Here is a 24425-nt window from a genome sequence, read left to right as displayed (position 1 = left end):
AACAAAAACGGAAAGTTTCAGAAGGGATGGCTAGGGAAATTATTTTCTTTAAGGGTCGTTAAGTTGTAGAAAATCCCAGAGGAGCTGGCCCTATTTCTTTTAATAAGAAAAATCAAACAAGTTAAGACAATGTGCGCTGGTCTGGGCCGTTTCTAGGTACTGCTCCGATTTCTGTAGAGCAGTTCGGAAGCCGGTCACAGTAGGACCGCTCTGCTCACAGTGCACAGCGGCAGCCAAGCCCAGGAGACGTGCGTGGGAACAGTTCTGGATACCGCGAATTCCGCTCCAGGACAGCACGCACGTTCTCACTCACTGGAGCTTCGCAGCACAGACTGGGGTCCACTGCCTGGAACCCCTCGAGGCGCCTCCGCGGTGGGCATACGGTCAGCCTCAAGTGCCGCCCAGCGCAGAACTCGCGCCTGCGTATTCCCTCTTTGCTCCTTTAAGCTTTTTACTTGGCAAACCCACCGTCTCGCCAGACCGTCACTTCCGGTGGACGCTGTGCGTCATTGGTACCGTCACTTCCTGCCGATACCGGTGTGGACGGTGAAGATCGTGGCTGGGCCGGTGTTCCGGTTCTCTCCCTCCCCTACTTTCCTCCCTCCCTCCCTTTCCCTTCCTCGGCCACTGTTGTAGCCGGTGTTTGACTCCCTGACCCCTCCCTAACCCCTTCCTGACCTCGTTGCCACCGGATTGGCCTCCCTTTCTTGTTCCCTGGCCCAACCCCAGTGTCAGGGCGGGGGGCCTTTTGGAGCCGGAGGCGCTGCAGCTGAGGAGAAGAGGACTACGACCCTCCACTCACCAGCCGGATCGCCGGGTGCGCCGCCGCCATGGCAATGCGACAGACGCCGCTCACCTGCTCCGGCCACACGCGGCCGGTGGTTGATTTGGCCTTCAGTGGCATCACGCCTTATGGGTATTTTTTAATCAGTGCTTGCAAAGGTAAGCAAGGCCACTAGCAGACGCCTAGGGCTGGGCAGTAAGTGAGTGGGGCTGGCATTCCCCAGGGCCTAATGATTGGTGGGGATATTAACGTTTGAAGTGGGAGCCAACGCTGGTCTGATAGGGAAAAGAGTTGTGTTCTGGAATCCGCAGTTATAGCCCAGGGGCCTTCTTTTTGACGCCTCTGACTAGTATTACCCGCCAACTAAGCCCCTCCTCGTTTTTATTGCTGTTTCTGGGGAAGCTGGGCTGCACCTTTCTAGGCTCTCCGGACAAGAACCACTGTAAATACATTTCAAGGATTTAGGGAAAGGGAGAAATTAGGCCAGAACGAACGATTCCTTACAAAGATGTTAGCTCTTTCTCTGAATATATTTTCGTGGTATTAGCCTCATTTTTTCAAATGGAAGATTTTCAAATGGTTAAGTTCGTTTGTCCAAAATAAAAAACTCAGGACTAGATTGTTTTTACTCAGATCCGTATTCTCAATCACGTTTCCCAAAGAGAATGACTGGTTCAACTCTTTAAGTTTATTTATTTTTAGATATTTTTTAGTGACCCCAATGAGTTGGAATGAACAGCAACAAAACAAACAAACAGGTTTTTCACTTGCTATTCAATATAATAATTTGACGTTCGAATCTTAGATTTCAAGTAGTCTGAATTTCTAAAATCACATTTCTTTTTAAACATTTTCTAGATGGTAAACCTATGTTACGCCAGGGAGACACAGGAGACTGGATTGGAACATTTTTGGGTCATAAAGGTGCTGTTTGGGGTGCAACGTTGAATAAGGATGCCACCAAAGCTGCTACAGCAGCTGCAGATTTCACAGCGTAAGTGTAACCAAAATGGCTAACTTTGTTCCCTGTGGATTGTGTCCTGAAAAAAAATCAAAATCTTCAACCTCAGTTATTCGTGTAATTCTGACTCATTACCTACCACATAGAGTACATGATGTTAAATTTTACCAGGATTCCATCCTGTTTCTATGTATTTCTTTGTCTTCATTGGTTCTCAAAAGCTTCATAGGCTTAGATGACTTGCTCTTTATGTCTTTGAAGCAGGATTCTGCATAATTACTAAGCACCCCAGATGAGAAATGTTGATCTCCTTTACAAATATATCTCTACATGTCCTTTTTAGTAATATATATTAATGGTCCCAGATTTTTATTTCACTTGCTTCGTTAACTAGATTTAGACATACTATGTCCCAAATTTAACTACTTTTTTGTTTTCTAAGATTTGTTAAAGATAGAATTCTTAATTTTCCTTTCTTTCAGATTATCGTCTATTTTTTTATTTTACCAGTTGAATATCTGCTGACTATAGTGTTTCTCCTTGTCTCTCATTACTTTTGTTCTAGTTTTATTTTTTACTTGCCACCACTAGTCTCTTAACCTTCTATTCATCTTCCATATCCCTTGCAGGTGACTTCTTAAGAACAGACTTCATCACATCACTTGTCTACCAGATGATCTTGTTTTCCCTTTGCCATTTTAGCAGTTTGTGACTTTGGGTGTATATTAGCATAACTTGGAGAGTTTTTAAAATATCAAATGCATGTGTCCCTGAAATTTTGGTTCAGTTGATCTGAGGATGGAGTCACCATTTGGTTCTTTTTCCTTTCATAACTTCCTCTAGGTTATATGTATGCAGCCTTAGAACCATCAGCATAAGGGACAAATTTTAGTTGTTAGCACTTTATGTTTTGGTCTTATCCTAATACATTAGCATCATTTCCAGGCACTGCAACTGTAAACTCTGCAGTCTAGCTATACTAAATGTACTATTACTGTAATGCACTTTGTTATTACTTTTTGTTTTGCACATATTATTAAGCTGACTTGCATGACCTTCCTTTCTTTTGGACACATGTCATATTTTTATAATTTGGTATCTTTAGTTGCTGCCTGTGTGCGTGTTTGCTAATGAAGGCAATATCAAAAGCAATTGACATACATAAACTTCATTAGGCATGAAAACCTGGAGAGTAAAAGTGATCTTGTGATCTTTCTTTTTTTTTTTTTTTTCCCTCTCTTTAAACAGAATTTCACACTAAGAAGTAATTGTGAATGAATTTACTCCTTTGTTTTAAGCAAATTAAACATAATAAGATTAGCATGAAAAACAAAGATTTTGGTAGATACGTGACTGTGTACTTGGTTAAAACTCAGGACATAACAATTTTATCATAAAGTTTTAAAATGGAGAGTGGGTGAGAAAGGTAGTAGCACCACACAGCAGTATATTGAAGGTGATGAAGAAAGATCAGTAAGAAAAGTTTTTGTTTTTAAATGCAATTCTGAACTTTTTTCCACTCTCCAATGAATAAATTGCTATTATATCACTACATATAACAATTGTAATGCTTTATGCTCTGCCCTCTAGAATATATAATCCTGGTAAAAAAAACTGCCTGGTTTTATATAAGTACTTCCATGTCAATATTTTCATGTCAAAAGTTGCATTTAATTTCAGTATACATACTAACTTATCATATGTCAAAACACTTTGTTGATTATGAAAGGTGAAAATAGGAAGTAAAAGTGATTCTCACACAAGAAAGATGACTTATAGAGGATTGGAAGGTTCAAATGAAGGTGTCCCTTTCAGCTTTTGTACTCATACTATATCTAGAATATAGCATATAGTTTATACTGTATAGTAGGTTATAGTAAACTTCAGGTACTGTTATAGCACTTATTATTATTTTTTTAAGTGTCATTTTAAGGTCAGGGACCATATTCAGTATCCCTGGTTTGTTCACTACTTTTTAATTGCCAAGTAAGTAACTTGAAAAAGTTTTCTAAAGCAATCAAATGATTTAGTGAATTATAGATCTTGATTTTACTTATAGAATATTTGTGTCTTTGATTGCTATAGGTTTAGTTTTCTTCTTCAAAGTTTGTTTTTAACTGAGTTAAATAAGAACATCATTGGAATGAATTTTCTTGATTTTATAATGAATGTAGAAAGTTGGATTAATATACACAACAATTTCAGATCTGGTAAGCAGATTTAAAATTTTTCATAATGGTAATTAGGTCCCAGACTAATGGTGATAAACTAATAGAGAATAGTGATATCTTATATAAAATATAATTAGGTTATAGGAGTGGGCGCTGCATGCAGAAATTAGCATTAAAAGAGATGAGCTTTTGGATTCTAGTTCTGCCAAGATAGATTTTTGTTGACCTCAATTCTACTATTTGGCCCTAATTAAATTAGCAATTCTACTATTTGGCCCTAATTACATTAATTTTGTTACCTGCTTCATGGTCTTATTCTGATTTTTTTATGCAAAGCTTGTTAGGAAAGATGCCTGTCTCTTGATAAGATCCATGAAGACTTTTTATGCATTTGACCAAATTGTATTTGTCACCCCCTAGGAAAATAAATAAAGGACAATAGATAAGAATTACCGCTCATGGAATAACTTGAAATGAAGAGAGAAAGGGAGTGCAGAAAAATGTGGCACTTTAAATACTTGACAGAATCTTGAAAAGCATCCAGATTTTATCTTGCAGCCAGAAGAACAGTTATATTTGTTTAGGTCATTTACAGGGCATTGTTAACTAAAAAGAATTACACATTTGAAAGCATGCCTGTGAATAGTGTTATTTTTGTAACACTAAATGTACTTAACATTTCAGGTCTCAGTGTTTGTGTTTATAAGCAATATTAAGAGCACAAACACTGGTGGTAGGAAGGTGGGCTGAGTTGAATCCTGGCTCTATCATTTAATGTCTCTGACCTTAGGCCATTTAGCCTCTTTTTCTGAGTTTTATCATCTGTAAAAATTAAAATAATATGCTACTTACTTCTTAGATTGGTTGTGAATACTAAATAAGTTAATATGTTTCAAATATTTAGACCATTGCTTGACTTTCTATGTAAGTGTTACATATGTAAGGTAACAATGATAGTTACATATTATAAGGTAACAATGATATTATCCCCATAGACCAAAATCATACATGTTATTTTGAAACTTCATGGCTAAGCCATAAAACCATTTGGCTTCATGAAAGTAACTTCAAGTAGATTTAAATATCAAATAGGAAGTTTTTTGTTGTTGTTGTTGTTTGTTTTTTAAGCCTTTTTCTTCATTAAGACTTTGGGTGGGGCTGGGGATGTGGCTCAAGCGGTAGCGCGCTCGCCTGGCATGCGTGCAGCCCGGGTTCAATCCTCAGCACCACATACCAACAAAGATGTTGTGTCCGCCGAGAACTAAAAAATAAATATTGAAAATTCTCTCTCTCTCTCTCTCTATCCTCCCTCTATCTTTAAAAAAAAAAAAAAAAAAAAAAAAAAAAAAAACCTTAAGACTTTGGGTGCTATGATAAAGTGGGGGAAAAAATCTAACAAGCATTGACTTAAGTAGATATATGCTCATGTGCTAGCTATGCTGTGTATTTCCAGTTTGATCATAGAATTCTTTTTTTAAACTTTAGTTTTTATTTTGGTAAAATGTGACTAAGACTGATGAGGTTAGTGGAGAGACAGGGACATCTTTCTCCACTATATCCCCAAAGTGTAGCATCATGCCTATGACAAAGTAGGTGCTTGGAAAATGGTAATTCAGACTTACTCCTTCATTTTTTTTGGTCTGTTCGGTGTGGGAGTATGTGTGTTCATTTGTGTTTAGTCTGCCCATTTAATGACTTGTGTGAGGCTTGTGTTGATAGAACTTGAACTTTATCTAGCTAAAGAGTAGCTCCCCAGTCAGCTTACCCAATTTGTACTAATTGATCTAAATCATTTTAAGAAAAACCTTTTGCCCCATTGTTATATTTTAAAAAATATATTTTTAGTTATACATGGACATAATACCTTTATTTAATTTATTTTATTATGTTTTTTTGCATGTGTGGTGCTGAGGATTGAACCAGTGCCTCATGCATGTGATGCAAGTGCTCTACCACTGAGCTCTAATCCCAGCCCCTGTTCTTATATTTCTTAGAAAATTCATAAATTTTGTTCTATTTCTTATTGATAAATTATATTCAGGGTAGGTCTGTGGGTCAGTTTCTGGAATGCCATCCTCTTTTTTCACCTTTTCATTCATAAAAGCTAATTTCAGCCTTCCTTCATATGCTTACTCTTCTGTGTACTTCTACTTTTCATCTTATCAAAATTGTCTTTGTAGAGTGCCAAAATAGAGAAGATTTCTATGTTCTATGCCAAGGAGTGCTTAAAATAGATCTGGAGTTCTGTAATAGATCCAGGAATCTACACATAATTACTATAGTTTGTCCCCACCAAAATTCAGGTTGAAGCTATGGTGTTGAGATGGTTGGGACATATAAGGGGTAATTAGAAATGAAATCACTACCTTCACAAATGAGTTGATGTCTTCTTTCTCAAGAGACTTGATTAGTTTTCTGCAAGAATGGGGTGTTATAAAGCAAGCCTGGCACCTTCCTGCCGTCTCTTTTGTACATATGCTCCTTCAGTATGCATCCATTTTCCATTTCTGCTCTCTGCCATGGTATGAAACAGCATGAGGCTCTCACCAGAAGCCAAATACATGCTGGCATCCTGCTATTCAGAACTATGAGCCTTTTTCTTTATAAATTACCCAGTGAATAAATTAGCTTTCTAACACTGTAACAAATACCTGAAATAACTTATACAATGCTAAATTATATATACTTAATCAACTTATACACAGAAAAGGTTTATTTTGGCTCACAGTTTTAGAGGTTTCCATCTATGATCTATTGGCCCTATTGCTTTGGGCTGGATAACACAGCATGATTGGGAAGTGAAAGAGAGGAAGAGTCTAGGATCTTGGGGTCTACTTCAAGGGCATGCACCTAATGATCCAAAGACTTCCTACTACTGTGTTCTACCTCTTCAACATTTCTACCACTTCCCCGTAGCACCAAGCTGGGGACCAAATCTTTAACACAAGGGCCTTTGGGACTATTCCAGATCCAAAGTATAGTACCCAGTCTATATTTGTTGTATGTTATACCACAGAAAATGAACTATGACAATAAGGCTCTGATCTTTTTTCTTTTCCCTTGTGCTGGGGATTGAACTTAGACCCTTGTAAATATATGCTCCCTCATTGAGCTATATCCCCCCCAGTCACTTTTTCCTATAAAACTAGTAAAAAGATCTGACTTTTCTCTGAATGAGGACCTTGATAAATAAAAAACAGTGTTATCTCTTTAATGACTTGGTTAACATATTATGGTAATTAGGCACTATTTTCCCTCTAAAATATTTTAATTGTTTCAATAGAACTTTAAATAAGTGAGTTAAGCACCCCCTCTTTTGAGACATGTATGGTAGGTATGTTCATAGCTGTTGAAAAAATACTGTTTAATGATGGTTTGCTGTCTTGATTTGAGTTGAACAACTTACTTCATTGATGTCAGTTTCTTTCCTGATGATTAAATAATACATTGAAAAGTATTTATATTAGTAATTTGCATGTGTGGTGCTGAGGATTGAACCAGTGCCTCATGCATGGGATGCAAGTGTTCTACCACTGAGCTGCAATCCCAGTTCCATTCTTACATTTCTTAGAACATTCATAAATTTATTTAGGTCATTTACAGGGCACACTGAACAGACAAAAGAAATAAAGAAATGAAGGAGTAAGTCTGAATTACCATTTACCAAACATTCCTTTTAGAACTTTTATTATAATGGAAATATGTCAAGAGTTAGTATATAAGTGATTAGAATGTGATCTGTCAGAATGGCATGCCTCTGTGGATTTCTAAATAGGAGGAAAAAGACTATTGTAGTACATTAGCTTTCTTGTTTGGTCACTCCAGTTCTCTTTCCTCACTAGTAATTCCATGTGATCTGTGGAATATCTTAAGATTAAGAATTTAAGAAGTTTTTAGAAGATGATTTAATGTATTTGAAATTAACATTTCAAAAGACATTGCTGAAAGTTCTATTGAGAACTCTATTTCTATCCTGAATAACTAGGATAGGAATATCAGATGCATTGACATTTTCCTCACTTTTGATGCTTCTGTATGCATTGTTACCATAAATGTTTAATCAGTTCTGCTGTGATTAAGAATAAACATGTAAACAAATTTTTTAAAAGCCAAATTAAGCACAGTGATCAGTGGAAGCTGAGTTCTATGGAAGAAGGAAATGGTTAATTCTTGAAGGTAAGGAAATAACAGACTTAAGAGAATAATGTAAACAAGAACATAGAAGCCTGAAAGAAAATGCTTGGCCTGTGTGAGGGATGGTTTATCATCCAGTATGGCTAGATTCACAGAGATAATACAAAATGAGGTTGGGAAAGTATGTTGGGGTCAGGGAGTTGAATTGGAATGGGAAACTTGAGCAGGTTTCCTGTATAGAGAAATGAGAGTTCATAACCCACTTGAATCTAATGTATGAAATATGATATGTCAAGAGCTTTGTAATGTTTTGAACAACCAATAAAAAAAAGGAAAAAAAAAGAGAAATGAATACCTGGGCGTTTCGTACTAGTCCTACTCAGAGTTGACATTATTTCTCTCAGAATATATTTTTCAGCCATTCATATGATTTACGTGTACAGTACATACACAATGTTTGATATTGTATCATCAGTTTTCATATATCAGCTATTCCGTATTTCTTAGCTAATGTACATACTGTGAATATTTGTCTAGAATAGTTTTTTCCTTCTTTTCCCTCTGTTGCATTTCTGCATGCTCTTTAAGACCACTAGCTCTGTTGCTTTGATTTTTCTGGGCTTTTCTGGCATAATGAGAAGTGCATTTTTTTTCAGTGTTTTTATAGGTATATATACTTGTTTTTTAATTGTGTTTAATGTGTTATTTAAAATACATATTTTTCTCCTTAGCTAACACTGTACTAAAGCAGGAACTTTATGGGATATTTTTCCCTCCCATTTATACTTTTAACACTGAGCTTAGAAAGGCATAATTTGTTTGGTATATTTATAGTGTGTTTGTTAAGTAAACAAAAGTAAAGATTCCTTGCTTTTCATTGCCCACTTCCTAAAATTAATGTCAATTGTATTAAAACGAAAATCTCTGAAGCATTTTTAGCAGTTTTTTTCCCTGTATACATAGATTCCTGGTTTATTTTTCACTGACTTCTAATCTAAAATTAACTCCTTTTAAAAAAAAAAAAAAATCCCTCTTTCTAGCTAGGCGCGGTAGCGCACACCTGTAATCCCAGTAAAGTAATAGGATTGAGAGTTCAAAACTAGTCTCAGCAACTTAGTGAGGCACAAAGCAACTCAACAAGACCCTGCCTCAGTGTAAAAATGGGCTGGGGTTGTAGCTCAGTGATTAAGCCCTTTGGATTCAATCCCAGGTACCCCAAAACATATAAATAAAAATTTTCTTCTTCCTTTTAGGATTATAAGGCTTTTATGGAGAAATTTCCTTGAGACTTCAGTTGATATTTTCTCAAATGAAGTCTAACAGTGAGGGATATTACAAAGGAGACTTGTAAGGCATTTATATAGTTTTTGATATATTTATTTGGTAATAATCAATATACTTATCCTTCCAATATGTTAATGTTTCATAATGTCTTTTTCCCCCCAACTTTTTTTTAGCAAAGTGTGGGATGCTGTCTCAGGAGATGAATTGATGACCCTGGCTCATAAACACATTGTCAAAACTGTGGATTTCACACAGGTATTGGGAAATGGAAATTTGGGTTGGAGATATATGTCAATGGTACAGTGCTTACTTAGTATGTATAAGGTTCTGGGTTCAAAACCCAGCAATGCAAAAAAGGAAAAGAAAAAAGGAAGGACGATACCATTTATTTTAGATAGTTAAATTGTTATAGCACAGTGTGATAATGATTTTAGGTTTGATTGGTTTATATATTTGGCTTATGTTTTTGTGGAATATTTGGTATGTATTAATTTGTATTTGATTTGGTTATACATTAAGCTGTAGAAACTAGTTTTTTCTTAAGTTAATCCTGTGAGGTTTTTAGATACCACTGTTATCTTTAGTCTTCCAACAAAAGCAGTAAATATCTAAAAAGCTCAAGTAATGTTTTTTAGTATTCAGTAATGAGAGGATAAATTGTAATCATCAAAGAAATGCTATGGGAGGGAGGGAAACAGGATAAGAATTTATGTGGTATAGTGTAACACATTTGAACTGGGAAGCTTAAAGGGCTTGACATTTATGAGATGGGCATTGTTCCACAGCATCTTCTCAAGTAATTGGTTGTGTATTGCATTTTTTTGTGATGTCTGTAGCTATATTTGGATATTATTTGGTATTGAAGAAGTTTCCAAGAGAAGTAACTATTGAAGTGGTTTATTATTAACATTTTACTTTTTTGTCTTTAGGATAGTAATTACTTGTTAACTGGGGGACAGGATAAACTGTTACGCATATATGACTTGAACAAACCTGAAGCAGGTAAGCATAATTTATGTCCAGTTTGTGGCTTTTTTTTTTTAAATAACATTACTGATTTCTAGATGAGTACTCCAATTTGGAAAATATAGTCACAATTGAAACACAGTTATCCAGTATTAATCACTGTTAATATCTCTTAATTTTTTTTATATAACATCCCAAACCCTTCTAGATTACTATTGGATAGCTTTGCAATTTAAAAATTTTATTTCAGGCAGTTTTTTCATGATGTTAAGTATTTATCAAGGTGCAGAATATTACTACCTTTTGGTAATCTGTAGAGAGTAAGGATGGTGTAAATTCTCAGTTGTTGCATGTTAGTCTTTAGGTTTATGAACCATGGGAATATGTTAACTGTTCAAAAGAATCTTTTAAAATCCATAGTAACAGTTTTATTTTTAATGTCACTAGGTGTTCTCTGAGATGTTTTTAATGACTATGTTTTCTTTCCTGTGGAATATCCATAAGTGAATTAGCCAATTTCTTATTATGGCCTATTTGTGCCATTAATATGTTTTAAATTTTGAAAACAATATTACGGGGCTGTGGATGTGGTTCAAGCGGTTGTGCACTCACCTGGCATGCGTGCCGCCCGGGTTCAATCCTCAGCACCACATACAAACAAAGATGTTGTGTTCGCCGATAACTAAAAAATAAATATCAAAAATATTCTCTCTCTCTCTCTCTCTCTCTCTCTCTCTCTCTCTTTAAAAAAAAAAGAAAACAATATTACGTTAAATATTCTTATATTTGCCAGTATTTTCCATAAGTAAATGAGCAAAAATATAATTGTTGGAACAAAGAAGAGCAGACTTATTGGAAACCATTGGTAGATTTCAGCAAAATATATATAGTTAATCTGTTTTAATGTGCACTGACACCTAAATTTATCTTTGGCAATTTAATAGAAGGAAATGTTTCTGTTGCAGTAGTATGGACTTGTTTTTATTTTTGTTTTGGTACTGGGTATTGAACTCGGGTATTCTACCCACAGTTGTTTTTATTTTTTATTCTGCAATTGTACCTTGCTAAGTTACTGAGGGTCTCTTTAAATTGCTAAGGCTGGCCTTAATTTTTGCAGTCCTCCTGCCTCAGCCTCTTGAATGGCTACAATTATAGGCATATGCCACCATGCCCAGTTTGATACAGACTTTAAAACATTATTCTGTCATTACCTTGGTGAATTCTCTCATTGTACACAAATGTGTACATCTTTTCTAGTCCACATATTTACCTCTATTTTGTAGTACTTTAATGATTTCCTATGCACACAAAGCTATCAAAACATGATAATTTTAGAAATCGATTGCTTATTAGTTGGCTGTGTGTGTGTGTGTGTTGCTGGTATTGAACCCATAATTTGTATCTTTCAAACATAATCAGGGGCTTTTTATTTATTTATTCATTTTTTTATGTGGTACTGAGGATTGAACCCAGCGCCCTGCGCATGCCAGGTGAGCGCGTTACCACTTGAGCCACATCCCCAGCCCCTTTATTTATTTTTTTTAATGAGATGAGCATCTGGCTTATGTTCCCCAGCCTGGGCTCTAACTTGGCAATCCTTCCTCCCCAATCTCCCAGGTAGCTGGAATTATAGGCATGCACCAACCGCAATGCTTAGCTTTAGCATGGTTATTATCCATAAGTCTATAAAATTTTTTAAAAGTAGAAAAGTTTAGAAAAAAGGTAATTTGAAAATTAAGCACTTATTTTCTTATGATACCTTCTCTTTGAAGAAGCATTTCTAAAGTGAGGAAACAACCTGCTTTTAGAGATTTCTTATTCTCCATTTGCACCTAGGAGTTTTATTTATTTTATCATTGCATTGGAATTATACATTATTTATACATTGTTAAATATTCATACATTCTACATTCTTTTTGGTAGACTTACACTAAAACATAACAAAGTACATTAACCTCAGTCAATGGGTTTTGTTCAGTGAAACAAATTCAGGGCTTGAATGGACATTTTTCATTCTCTCTTACTGCTTTTTGGAAGTTGTTGTACTATACCAGAAATAGAAATGATAGCAATTGGTGGAGTTTTTATCATATGCCAGATGCATAGATGCATATTCTTATCTGATTCTCAAAAACTGAGATATTCTATCTATTGTTATCTTATTTTACAGGTAAAGAAATGTACTTTTCAGAAAAGTTATGTGCTCAAAGTAGTTGAATGGCATTGTTGTTTCCATTTGTTTTTGCCCAGAGATGATAATAAGGTTTTTTTTTTTTTTTATTTGTTTGCTTGCTTGCTTGCTTGCTTGCTTGTTTGCTTGTTTTAATCTGTGGATGGGAAAGTCTCCTACTGAGCCAAGTTCCCTTTTTTTTTTGGATGCTTTCCTGAATTACTTGTCTTATTTTTTTTCAGTTTACTTCTAATTTCTGCTTCCTAACAACAGTGGTTTGAATAAGAGTCCCAAAGTTAATGATAGCACTAGTCTTAGATCAGACTACCTGTTTCCTGGGTCCATGTTATTAAATTATGCCTCATTAGTAATTCTTCCTACGTATTTTAGCATTGTGGTATAATAATGCTTTTGAATATTATTAGTTGTATAGAAAGTGAGCTTGAGGAAATGAGTAGTACATACACTCAGTGATGTATAGCAAAGATTATCATTTTGGGGTTCCTTGTCTTACAGTTAAATAGGGTTTTTTTCCAGTACAGAAAAGCCAATGTGTTCTGGTAAACATCAAGTTTTAATTTTGCTGAGCTTTAAAAAGTTGCAATTCAATTTCAAATGTTCTAGTTTTCTCATTACATTTTTTTAATTGTTCCTATAGTGTTCAGTTTAAAAAGTCAAATATTAAATAATTTTAAATTGTTTCATCTTAAGAACCTAAGGAAATCAGTGGTCACACTTCTGGTATTAAAAAGGCTCTTTGGTGCAGTGAGGATAAACAGATTCTTTCAGCTGATGATAAAACCGTTCGGTAAGTAATTTTCTTTAATAATTTAAAGTTTGAAAAATTATTCTACCTTAAAGCTTGTATTTTAAATATTTTTTTGTAGGAAAAATTGTCTGAACATTAAATTTAAATTGCACATAGGTCACATTTATTTGGAGCTATCCATTTACTATTAGATACATAGAGTTCAGAAGAAATAATATAAATTATTAAATAATATTTAATTAAATTAAACCTATATAAGGAGATGTTCTTAACATAGGTCTATGGAAAGGCTGCTTAAAGGGAGTTCATGAAACCCCTAAAATTCTGTTCAAAGTTTTATATTAACGCTTGATATATTCTTCTGTGAAAAGATATATAGCTGTCATCAGATTGACAAAAAAAAGTACTAATAAGCAATTTAAAACAGTGCTGAAATTGATTAGATTAGTGGCATAGTATTCCTGAGTTATTTGGAAGGTGTATTTAGGTATTTGAATTATCAACAAGCTACTAAAGACTTTGACATTTTATAGAAACTCAAAATTTCTCTAATCTGAAATTTATTATTTGGAATGAAAGTTGTTTTTATTATAATTATAATTATCATTAGTTTATCTGCAGATGTAATTAGAATTTAAGCTTTTTTCCCTCCTTGTGAATAAATATTGCCATATTTTCCCCTTTTTTGCAGCCTTTGGGATCATGCTACAATGACAGAAGTGAAATCTCTAAATTTTAATATGTCTGTTAGCAGTATGGAATATATTCCTGAGGGAGAGATCCTGGTTATTACTTATGGACGTTCTATCGCTTTTCATAGTGCAGTAAGGTATGTCTAAGGAATCTCTTAATTTTGTTTTTTGAGTGACAGAGGACAATTAGCTTACTTAAAAATTGTAAAGCACTTGTGGAAGATATTTAATTCTTTTAAAGTGAATATGAGCCAGGCACAGTGGTGCACACATTTATGCCCAAGCCTGAGGCAGGAGTATGACAAATTGGAGGCCCTTCTAGGCAGCAAGTCCCTGTCTCAAGATTAAATTGGAGGCCTGGGGATATAGCTTAGAGATAGAAAGCTCCTGGGTTATATTCTCAGTACCACACAGACATAAAAAAAAAAAAAAGGGGGGGGGTAAATTATGACTTATATAACATGAAAAGAAATGTTTCTTCCATTAATAATGCATTTTATAAGAATTTGACATACCTTAATCAAAGAAAATAAGCAAATTTATGGTATTTAGGATATTTATTGGTAAATTCAGCACTTTTTTATATTACACTTAATGTTCTAAAACCATTGGGATCTCAAGCCTCTTTTTTATTTGTCATTTCAAAGAGAGCCAGGTGTGGTGATGCACACGTGTAATCCCTGCAGTGAGAGGACCACAAGTTCAAACCAGCCTAAGCAACTTAGCTAGGCTAGGGATATAGCTCAGTTGGTAGATTGCTTGCCTAGTATGCACAAGGCCCTGGGTTCAAACCCCAGCACCACCAAAACAACAAAGCAACTTACCAAGGCCCTAAGCAACTTTAGTGAGACCCTGTCTCAAAGTAAAAAGATGCTGGGGATGCAGCTCAGTGGTTAAGTATCCCTGAGTTCAATCCCAAGTACTGAAATTTTTTGTTTTCTTTTGTTTTAGAGAAATGGTAATGTTTTTTCCCTATTTCTAAATATGTGTACACCTAATGATTCTTTTAAACAGAATCATTTGTGACTAGAATATATTAGAGTAAATGCTATTGTAGGAAATTTGGAAAATATAACAATTGAAAAACATGTATCCAGTCTTATAACCATAAATTCCAGAATGGTTATTGTTTTTTCTGCCAGTCTTTTTTTTTTTTTAATTTCCTGTTAAACACATGCATACATTTGTGTGCTTTTTGTTTAATTACTAGGACCATAGTGAATATTATTATGATGTTTTATTTTTGAAAAATATTCTTAGTCATCAGAATGTCCTTGAAAACATTTTCATTAGCTGTATTGCATTATAAGTTATACTAAATTATGAATCAGTTCTGTTTTAGCACTTCAATGTGTGTTATGGTATATATCTGTTTCCTTATGATAGAATCCTGTGAGTAGAATGATTTATTCAAAGGATAGAATGAGTTTAAAGTTCTTATTTATCTGGCTGGAGATGTGCTCAAGCGGTAGCGCACTCGCCTGGCATGCATGCAGCCCAGGTTCAATCCTCAGCACCACTTATAAACAAAGATGTTGTGTCTACTGAAAACTAACTAACTAAATAAATATTTTAATTCTCTCTCTCTTTAAAAAAAAAAAGCATATAATCATTTAAGAAAAAAAAGTTCTTATTTATTCATGGTGCTTGATTGATTTCCATTCCACATTGCACTCTGACTGTAGTGCTACCTTTTTGTCTAAAAAGCTACTTTCAGGGCTGGGGTTGTGGCCCAGCGGTAGACCGCTCTCCTAGCGCTTGCCGAGCACATGCAAAGTGCTGGGTTCGAGCCTCAGCACCACATAAAAATAAATAAATAAATAAAGATACTGTGTCCAACTACAACTAAAAAAAAGAAAAGAAAACTAAAAAATAACTAAATAAAAAATAAAAAGCTACTTTCATAGCTAATTACTTAATGAGAAAAAGAGAAGCCAGTAAAATTGGAAATTTTAATAATGTAAAGGAGTTCATATATATACACACACAGTAAAATTATAATCACAGGATACTTTTACAATCATCAAATTGTAAGCTACATTACTGCTTCTTTGGCAACATACAACACTGTTGTAGACTGTTAACATCAAATCCCATTTTGGTGGCAGTGATGCAAACATTTCAGCCAGCAGGTTGCTATTTAGTGATACTGCATAAATCACGACTATAATTTTCATGCTTTCTACTATGTGTTCTTGGGAATAGGAGAGTGACCTTTAAGAGATCGAAGGTTATGTTCTGTATTTAAGGCATTTCATGATTTCAGGGTTAAACTGAAAAGGAGCCAATGTCTAAACTAATTAATTTTCAGTGATACTATCATACATTGATTTTTTTTAAACTATATAATTATAATCTCAAATCTAGTTATTCTTTTATTGTCTGGTAATAAAAACAGCTGTTTATAGCTGGTTTATATTTTATGATCTTTTTTGTTATAGAAGCTTAAACCCTCAACAATTGAGAATAACCTACAGTCCTTTATATTAATTAAATGCCGACTGTCAAGCCTTTTTTCTGTCTACTGAAATAATACCTGTTTTTTGTAGAAAAATCTAAAAGTACTGAAAGAAAAACATTTTAAGGAGAAATTCTGGGGACTAAAAGTATAGCTCAGGGATAGAGTGCTTGTCTACCATGTTTGAGACCATGGGTTCAATCCCTAGAACCACAAGAAAAAAAAATTTTTTTTAAATTTAAAATTCTCAGAACATTATCCATACTGTTTTAATTAGCCAACACAGTGATTTCCAGAAACTTTATTGCTAAAAATGTAGATATCTCTTCATTGAAGGGTCTTCATATTCCTGAGATGAACTCCACTTGGAAATAGCATCCATCTAAACTTTTCTTTGTTTATGTAATGTGAAGATATGAAGATTTGTTTGGGGTTTTTTTATGTCACAATTCATGTTTGACCAAATGAATATTTGTCCTGTGGGTTTCAGAATTTGAGAGCAGTTTAACTCTAAATTATTTCCTTGTATTATTTATACAATATTAAAACTTTGTAAACTGCCTTTATTTTTTTCCAGTTTGGATCCGATTAAATCTTTTGAAGCTCCTGCAACTATCAATTCTGCATCTCTTCATCCTGAGAAAGAATTCCTTGTTGCAGGAGGTGAAGATTTTAAACTTTATAAGTATGATTATAATAGTGGAGAAGAATTAGGTAAGTTGTCCTTTTTCTCCTCCCTTAATATAATGTTGTTACCTTTACTAGATACTGAGTTCCACCAATTAACTCTCATTTATGTATATAACATATTGAAAGTAAATTTTTCAGCTAACTAAAGCTTTGTGCTTATAAGTGCAAATTTTAAGTTGTTTTTATCCATTTTTGGATAGAAATTGTTATAGGCCTGTGAACAAAATATGCTGAACTCAATTTTTCTTTTCCCTTTTAACTTATATTCATCCTTATGCTAATGTTTGATACTATTGTGTAGTAGTTTTCAGACTTCATTGGGGGTGACGACTTTATGTCAAAGTCATATTAAGCAGACATAAGGAGATTTATTTTTTTCTGAGATGTAGTGCATGTGTGTAGCTCCATTTATCTGACCTCCTTTTCTTTCTGCCAACTTAATTAATTGTAGAGATTCTGTAGAGGGTAATGTGGGCAGAGTCACTATGGCTTATTATAAAGGAACCTCAGGAATCTGACTTGGAGAGTTATTCTGTTCATTTTTATTCTTTTTTGGGGTCTTGAGTTTTGCTGCTTTTCATGCCAATAGTTTTTAATAAGGGAAACAAGTAGGGTTAATTTGAAGATATGTACAGTCTAACTTTATACTTAACTGATGAACCAGATAGTTCAAAAAAGGTACACGTGATATATTGAGTCTTCCCAAATAGTTTTTGCTTTTAGTTCAAAAAATCTCTCTACATACACACAAACACACACACACACACACACACATGTGTGTATATATGTAGGTATGTATTTATGTATGTAGTCTGTAAGTTGTCTTTTTTATTGTTGTTGTTCCTGGTTTTGTCTGTTCTGCTTTACCACCTAAAGACCTAAGAAAGAACAAAAGACAGCTTTACGTTTTGTTTCTTGGGAAAACTGATGGATTTAGGTTGTATACATTTTTAAATGTTTTGATCACATGTTACATTCTTTATAGATGAGAGAACTCAGGCTGGAGTTGAAGCCCAGTGGTTGAATATGTGCTTAGTATTAGTGAGGAGACTATGGGTTCAATCCCTACTGCGTGCATGTGCGTTCACACACACATGTATGTATAGAGAGAGAGAAAAAGCTGAACTGAAATATCTTCTGAGATCTGCTGCCACTATTAATGAATTTTAGACCTTGGACCCAGCCATTCTCATTCCACAATTTCATGTTCTTTCTATTCCCATAATTATTATTATTTTTTTTTCCAGTACTAGGGATTGAACCAGTGCCTTGCACATGCCAAGTAACTGCTATATCACTAAGCTATACCCCCAGCTCCTCTACTCTTAAAATTTTTTTATTCTCTTGTTGGACAAAGATAGAAGGAAAAAAACAGGAATATTGGTTATTATATTTTATAGATTAAAATATTTAAGGATCAGTATTGATCGTGTATCTGAATGTTTCGTGTGGTGATATCATTAGTGGATTCTGCATAGAGCCTGGTAGGAAATTAAGAGGCAAAATGTGTAAAAGAGCTCCATCTGGTGGCTCTTCACAGTCATATGAATTAGTTCCTTAGTAATAAGCAGAGTTTAGGTTGTGGAAATTGGGATTACACTGTTAGACTTTAGATCTACTTTCTGTAGAATTTATGTTGTTGTTTTTTTTAATCAATCCTTCTGCCATCCTTAATACGACAAAAAATATACATTTTCTTTTTTGAAAGACAACATAAAACTGGTATATGTTAGATATCTCTTAAGAAGAGATGGTATGATATAGCACTTTATGATGAGAATTACTTTATTTTCAATTATGTACAGTTCTTTGTATTTGCCCTTATGAATTTGTGCATATCTCCAGTAATAGAGAATCATCTTTAGTATATCAGTACTTAACCTAATAATTATTAAATTGTTTAATAATCCTTATCTTCTTTTTCAGAATCCTACAAAGGACACTTTGGTCCCATTCACTGTGTGAGATTTAGTCCTGATGGAGAACTCTATGCCAGTGGTTCTGAAGATGGAACATTGAGACTATGGCAAACTGTGGTAGGAAAAACCTATGGCCTTTGGAAATGTGTGCTTCCTGGTAAGAATTTTTAGTCAGAGTTTTCAAATTAAAATGCATGGTTTTGTGTCATTTATTAATTCTGTTTCAGTATTTCTGTCTCAGTAGATTTTAAATTATCCAGTACAGTTTAAGCCAAAAGAAGGCATGATTATAATAATTGGCCACTGTGTTCTTCTGTTAAAGAGTTTTTTGTTGTAAAATATATTTTACTCCTAAATTTTTAGCTTATTTGGTAAGTGGAATGAACTTAATTCAAAATTTGTTAGAAGGCAATATAAAGAATTTATAAGTAAATGTATCTAATCGCTAGATAATATTACTTAATCTTTACCCATAAGGTAGACATGTTTTTGATTAAAAACAAAAAACAAAAAAACTAGTTATTTATCCCATTACAGTGATTATATGTACCTAAATGTAATTTTTAAAGAAAAACATTGTTTTAGAATCAGTTACTAAAATAAGAATTCTTTCTATTATAAACATTGCTTAAAATAGGTTTATCTTGCTGTTCTTGAATATTAAATTGTAGAAATTATTTATGTTATCCTAATTCCTCAAAAACATTTGCTCTTTTGTAGAAGAAGATAGTGGTGAGCTGGCAAAGCCAAAAATCAGTTTTCCAGAGACAACTGAAGAGGAATTAGGTAAGAGCAAATTAATTGACTTATTTTTATAAGGGTCCTGGCGGATTTGAAACTGAAGTACTATAGATGAGTTTTGCTCACTGATAAAAGAAATTTTTAAATGAACATATTTAATAATTGGAAGCTTAAATTTTTATAAACTAAATATTTAAATACCTACTGCATAATGGTGGGCACTGAGATACAGTGTGGACATGACCAATGTGGTTAGTCTTATAGAATGTTAGAGTCTGACTTAGATGTTAAACAAATTGCTAAAATTATAAGAAGAGTCATAACACTCAGAAACAAAAAGAAGCACAGCATATGAGGAACTAGAAGAACTTCAATATGTGTCCCAGTTAAAACCCAAGGCAAAAGAGACTGGACAGGTTAGGACCTCATTTGCTTTTTTAGAACTTGGAGAGTTTTAGATGAAGGTAATGAGAAACCTTTGAATTTCAAGCAGAGGAATACTAAATTTAGATTTTAAGTTTCTAAAGATTCCCTTGACTATAGCATGGAAAGAAAATTAGGGAAAAAAGTGGATGAGCAATTATGAGGTTTTGAATGAGAGAATGTCAATAAGAACAGAGAAGGTTACATGGAATAGTCTTTTGTGGTAGAATTGATAAGTCATAATTTTATTAAGTTGGAAGGTGGAGGTGTATTAAGTCAAATTTCAGATTGTTGGCATGTGAAGCTGGGTATTATGATTTGGGGGCAGTTGGGAAGGGATTTGCCATTTACTCAGTTTTCTTTAAATTTTATTTTTTCCTGTTAAGCATCTTTTTGCTGAAAACTTAATGTTTCGTAGTTAGTGTTCTTATATTAATAACATTAAGTATTAGGATTTGAATCACTAAAGGAGAGAACCAGTTCTTTGAAATATTTGACTTTAGTGTTTATTGGATAACTGGAGTTTTAAAGGATATTTAGCTTGGAAGGAGAAAAGTTTTGGTTAAAGCATGGTGTAAAAGAGTTAATGGATAATACATGAACTCTTTCTTGGTTGCTGTTTCAGTGGCCAGAGTCCAGTTATTAATGGTATGTGCAATTGCTCTTTCCCCCAACACACATACACGCACACACTATTGCATGTTTAAATTTTTTTTCTTCATTCATTACATAGAAATGTAGATTTGCTTCTTTTTTTTATTAAATTAACTAATATAACATTGTTTTTATTTGTAGAGGAAATTGCTTCAGAGAATTCAGATTCCATCTATTCTTCAACTCCTGAAGTTAAGGCCTGAGCATCAAGCATATGCCACAGATAGTATATAATTTATGAACTAAGTGACCAAGCAGAGAAGAGCATCAGCCTTCCAGAGTTACTCTCTGCTTACAGCAAACACAGCAGTAAATAATGGGGAATACGAATTAGCTCCAGTGCTGGAACAACTTACTTGGTGTACCTGTGAGTGAAAACTCGGAGTATCAGATGAAGGCAGGTGGTGTTATGCTCTTGTAGCATGACAGCCTGTTGTCTTTTTAATGAATATGTGCAAGCCAACATCCAATTTCTCTTATTATAATTAAATTTCCTGTAGCTGTTTATGTTATTATGGAAAAGAAAAATATATTGGCCTATTTTTCTGACTTTTTCCCTTAAAGCAGGATGCCTTTTTTTTTTTTGCTTTAGTTGTAAAGAAGAGGGAAAATATGATAAAGTAACTGGTTTGATTTCTCTTTCATTGTACACTGCTTCTGAACATCTAATTATTTTTAGTTGTCTAAATAAAATGCCTCTAAAACAAAACAGTGTTTTCTTTCTTTGGAAAAAAAAACTAATAAAATTGAATTTTGTAAATGAAAATGAGAAGTTTTTCTACATCATGCCCATAGTAAAAGACAATTATAGAATCTATAGTATCAGTTTCTGAAATACGTTTGCTTATACAAAATTTTAGAAATTTTCATGTCCTTTGTTTGAGTTGAATTTACTCTCCCCACCTTCCTGAGTGGATAGAAATGTTTGACCTGCCATTATAAATGATAACTTACTTAAATGATGCATGCTAATGATAAGAAAAATAGAAAAGCAATTATAGATAGAAAAATCACTTAAAATCCCACCTCTTCCCCCAAAAAATTAATTAAAGAGTAACCATCATTGCACAACACTGCATTGCTATGTGTATGTATAAATAGATATAAATGACTTCATGAAAGCAGAGTAAGTATAATGTTTAAGATGTTCCATTTTTTTTACCTCATGAAATTTGGGTAGTATTCAAGAAATATTTTTATTAAATTTCTAATAAATTGGGTCAACTGAATTTAGATTTTATTTTATAAAATGTGGAGGAGGATATTAAACTAGTAATTTAGAAATGTTTCAGACTAATAACATGTGCCAGTTTGCATTTTCTTTCCTAATTCAAAGGTCTTTTGAATGACCTTTGAAGACTTTTCTAGAAGAAATAAAAGCCAACCAAAGAGTAGGTTAATTTTTGAGGACTTGTGATAACCAGAAGAAAGCACTGTAGTCCATGATAGTCTTTGAGAGCCAAGAGAATTGTGTTATGAGCCGAACTGATGATCCACATAAGGTCTCACAGGGTGGTAGTGTTTTTGTGTCAGCTCATTACATGCCTGATTCTGCTTTGTAGCAGTATTGTCAATGTATCAAAGAGTTAATCAGACTAATCAAAGTCCTTTCCCTAAATAAAGTCAAGATTTATGTGTATCAAATTGAAATCAGAGTTGCTTGGTATTTATGAAATGAATGAACCAGTGAAATTTCTTCTTAGTTTTCATAAAAGGCCCTATATCGATGTAATCCTTTGTGTATTGGTTTCCTATTGCTAAGTTACTACAGATTTATGACTTAAAACAATTTTTTTCTAGTTTAATAATCCTGAAATAAATCTTTACTATGCTAAAATCAAGGAACTGGACTTTTGATACCGTGGCCCATGCCTGTAATCCCAGTGACTTGGAAGGCTTTGGCAGAAGTATCTTGAGTTTGAGACCTGAATTCAATCCCTAGTAACAAAAAATAAGATGATAAAGTCAAGATGTTGATGGTATTTTGGAAGCTCCAAGAGAGAACCTGTTTCCCTGCCTTTTCTAGCTTCTAGAAACCAGCTATATTTCTTGACTCATGGTCTTTTCCTGTATCTTTAAAGCCAGCAGCATAGCATCTGGTATCTCTGAACTCTTACTTCTTTACTATATTTAGACATGTTTTATTACATGGAATCCACCTGGATGATCTTTAGTTCAGAATCCTTAGTCATATTTGCAAAATTCCTGTTGCTATATAAGGTAACACATTTACAGAATTTACCATAACAAAAAGTTTGAGCATCAAACTTGTATTTCATGTTTTTTTTTTTTTTTTTTTTTTTTTTTTTTGTCCTCACTAAACCTTCAGCAGCATTTAACAATTGTCCTCTTGTTTCTTTGCTTCTATGAAGCAACATTCCTGGTTTTTCTTACACTTTACTGACTACTGCTGCATTTGCCAATTTCTTCTTTTCTTCCCTACCTCAGGGCTGAGCTGCAATTTCTAGTTCTTCTGCCTCCAAAGGGGCCACAGGGGACAGGGGGTTGAGTCATCATCTAGCATTACATTGTCTTTTGATACCTTCCAAGTTATATATCTAGCCTGCCCCTCTTCATGACCAGAGTTTGTGCAATAGTCTAACAATCAAAATAGGTCTAACAATCAAAAGTAACCAATATAACATGAATCTTGATATTTCAACCCAACATGTTTTTCCCCTAGTTTGTTCTCTAATAACTAGTGTATTTACTTAAAACTTATTTGTTCGAACTAAATGATGTAGAAGTCTGACTCTATTCGCTATCATTCCTATATTTAATCAATATGTAAATCCTATGGGTTTTTGTGAATATATGCTTTGTCTCATCTCCATTGCTGCCACTAGAGGTCAAGCTACCTTTCTCACTTGAACCCTTTGCATTGTCTTCCATGCTGCTCCCTCTTGCTCCTTATCTGGCTCTTATCCTATCTATCTACACAATAGGGTCATTCATTTAGGACTTGAAGAGACTGCCTAGTTTAAATCCACAGCAGCTTTCCATTACAACAAATTTATATTATTATCTGACTCCTGCCTTCTGACCTTTTCATTTTTTTTCTTGCTTGAACTGCTCTAGCCATGTTGGACTCATTTCTTTTTTAATTCATTTTCACTATTTCTGCCATTTGGTCTACTTTTGCCTAAATTCAGCTCTAAAACCCTTATATCTCATCACTTACTATTTTAGTCATAGTTTTAAACTTTATTAAAGAAACTTGTATATTTTTCATCTTTAGTACTATTCCCTTTGCTTAGAAAGGTGGCTGATAATGTAGGTTAAACCAAGTTACTATATTAACACTAAATTGTATTAGACCAGGAAGACTGTTTTCCAGTTATCCCATCTGCAGCAGACAAGCATTTCTGCTGGAGTCAACTGCCTCTCCAGTGAACCAATACATAGCTTATGACTATGAGGCTGTTGCATCACAGAAGGGAGCCTTGGATGATGCAATCTCTTCATCCCTACCCACTCTGCCTCTAATTCCATTCTTTCTCTGTAGCCCACTCTAGGTCCTAATGTACAGGAAGTCATGTGTAGCCCAACTTCCTGCCTAGTTTAGTAATGTACATTCTCAGTTTTAATGATATCTACAGGTTTCTTTTA

At 34.1% G+C, this 24425-nt stretch overlaps 1 protein-coding gene across 2 annotated transcripts; it reads left to right on the top strand.

Moving 5' to 3' along the window:
• Positions 1-502: 502 nt before the first annotated feature.
• On the top strand, positions 503-21525 carry Strap (serine/threonine kinase receptor associated protein). Of its 2 annotated transcripts, XM_005331874.4 has the most exons (10): positions 503-942; positions 1643-1778; positions 9508-9589; positions 10264-10336; positions 13182-13278; positions 13931-14068; positions 16967-17103; positions 19006-19155; positions 19719-19784; positions 20958-21525. In XM_005331874.4, exons 1-10 carry the CDS (start codon positions 831-833, stop codon positions 21017-21019), a joined length of 1053 nt encoding a protein of 350 aa, XP_005331931.1. In that variant the 5' UTR covers positions 503-830; the 3' UTR covers positions 21020-21525. The 2 variants fall into 2 exon arrangements, with proteins under 2 accessions (XP_005331931.1, XP_077871316.1); XM_078015190.1 differs by lacking the exons at positions 503-942; positions 1643-1778 and adding an exon at positions 8717-9397.
• Positions 21526-24425: the final 2900 nt, after the last annotated feature.

Source organism: Ictidomys tridecemlineatus, chromosome 6 (assembly GCF_052094955.1).
Source record: "Ictidomys tridecemlineatus isolate mIctTri1 chromosome 6, mIctTri1.hap1, whole genome shotgun sequence".
In the NCBI taxonomy this organism is placed as follows: Eukaryota; Metazoa; Chordata; class Mammalia; order Rodentia; family Sciuridae; genus Ictidomys; species Ictidomys tridecemlineatus.
Note: the sequence above shows the minus strand (reverse complement) of the source record. Positions and strands in the feature narration are given on the sequence as shown.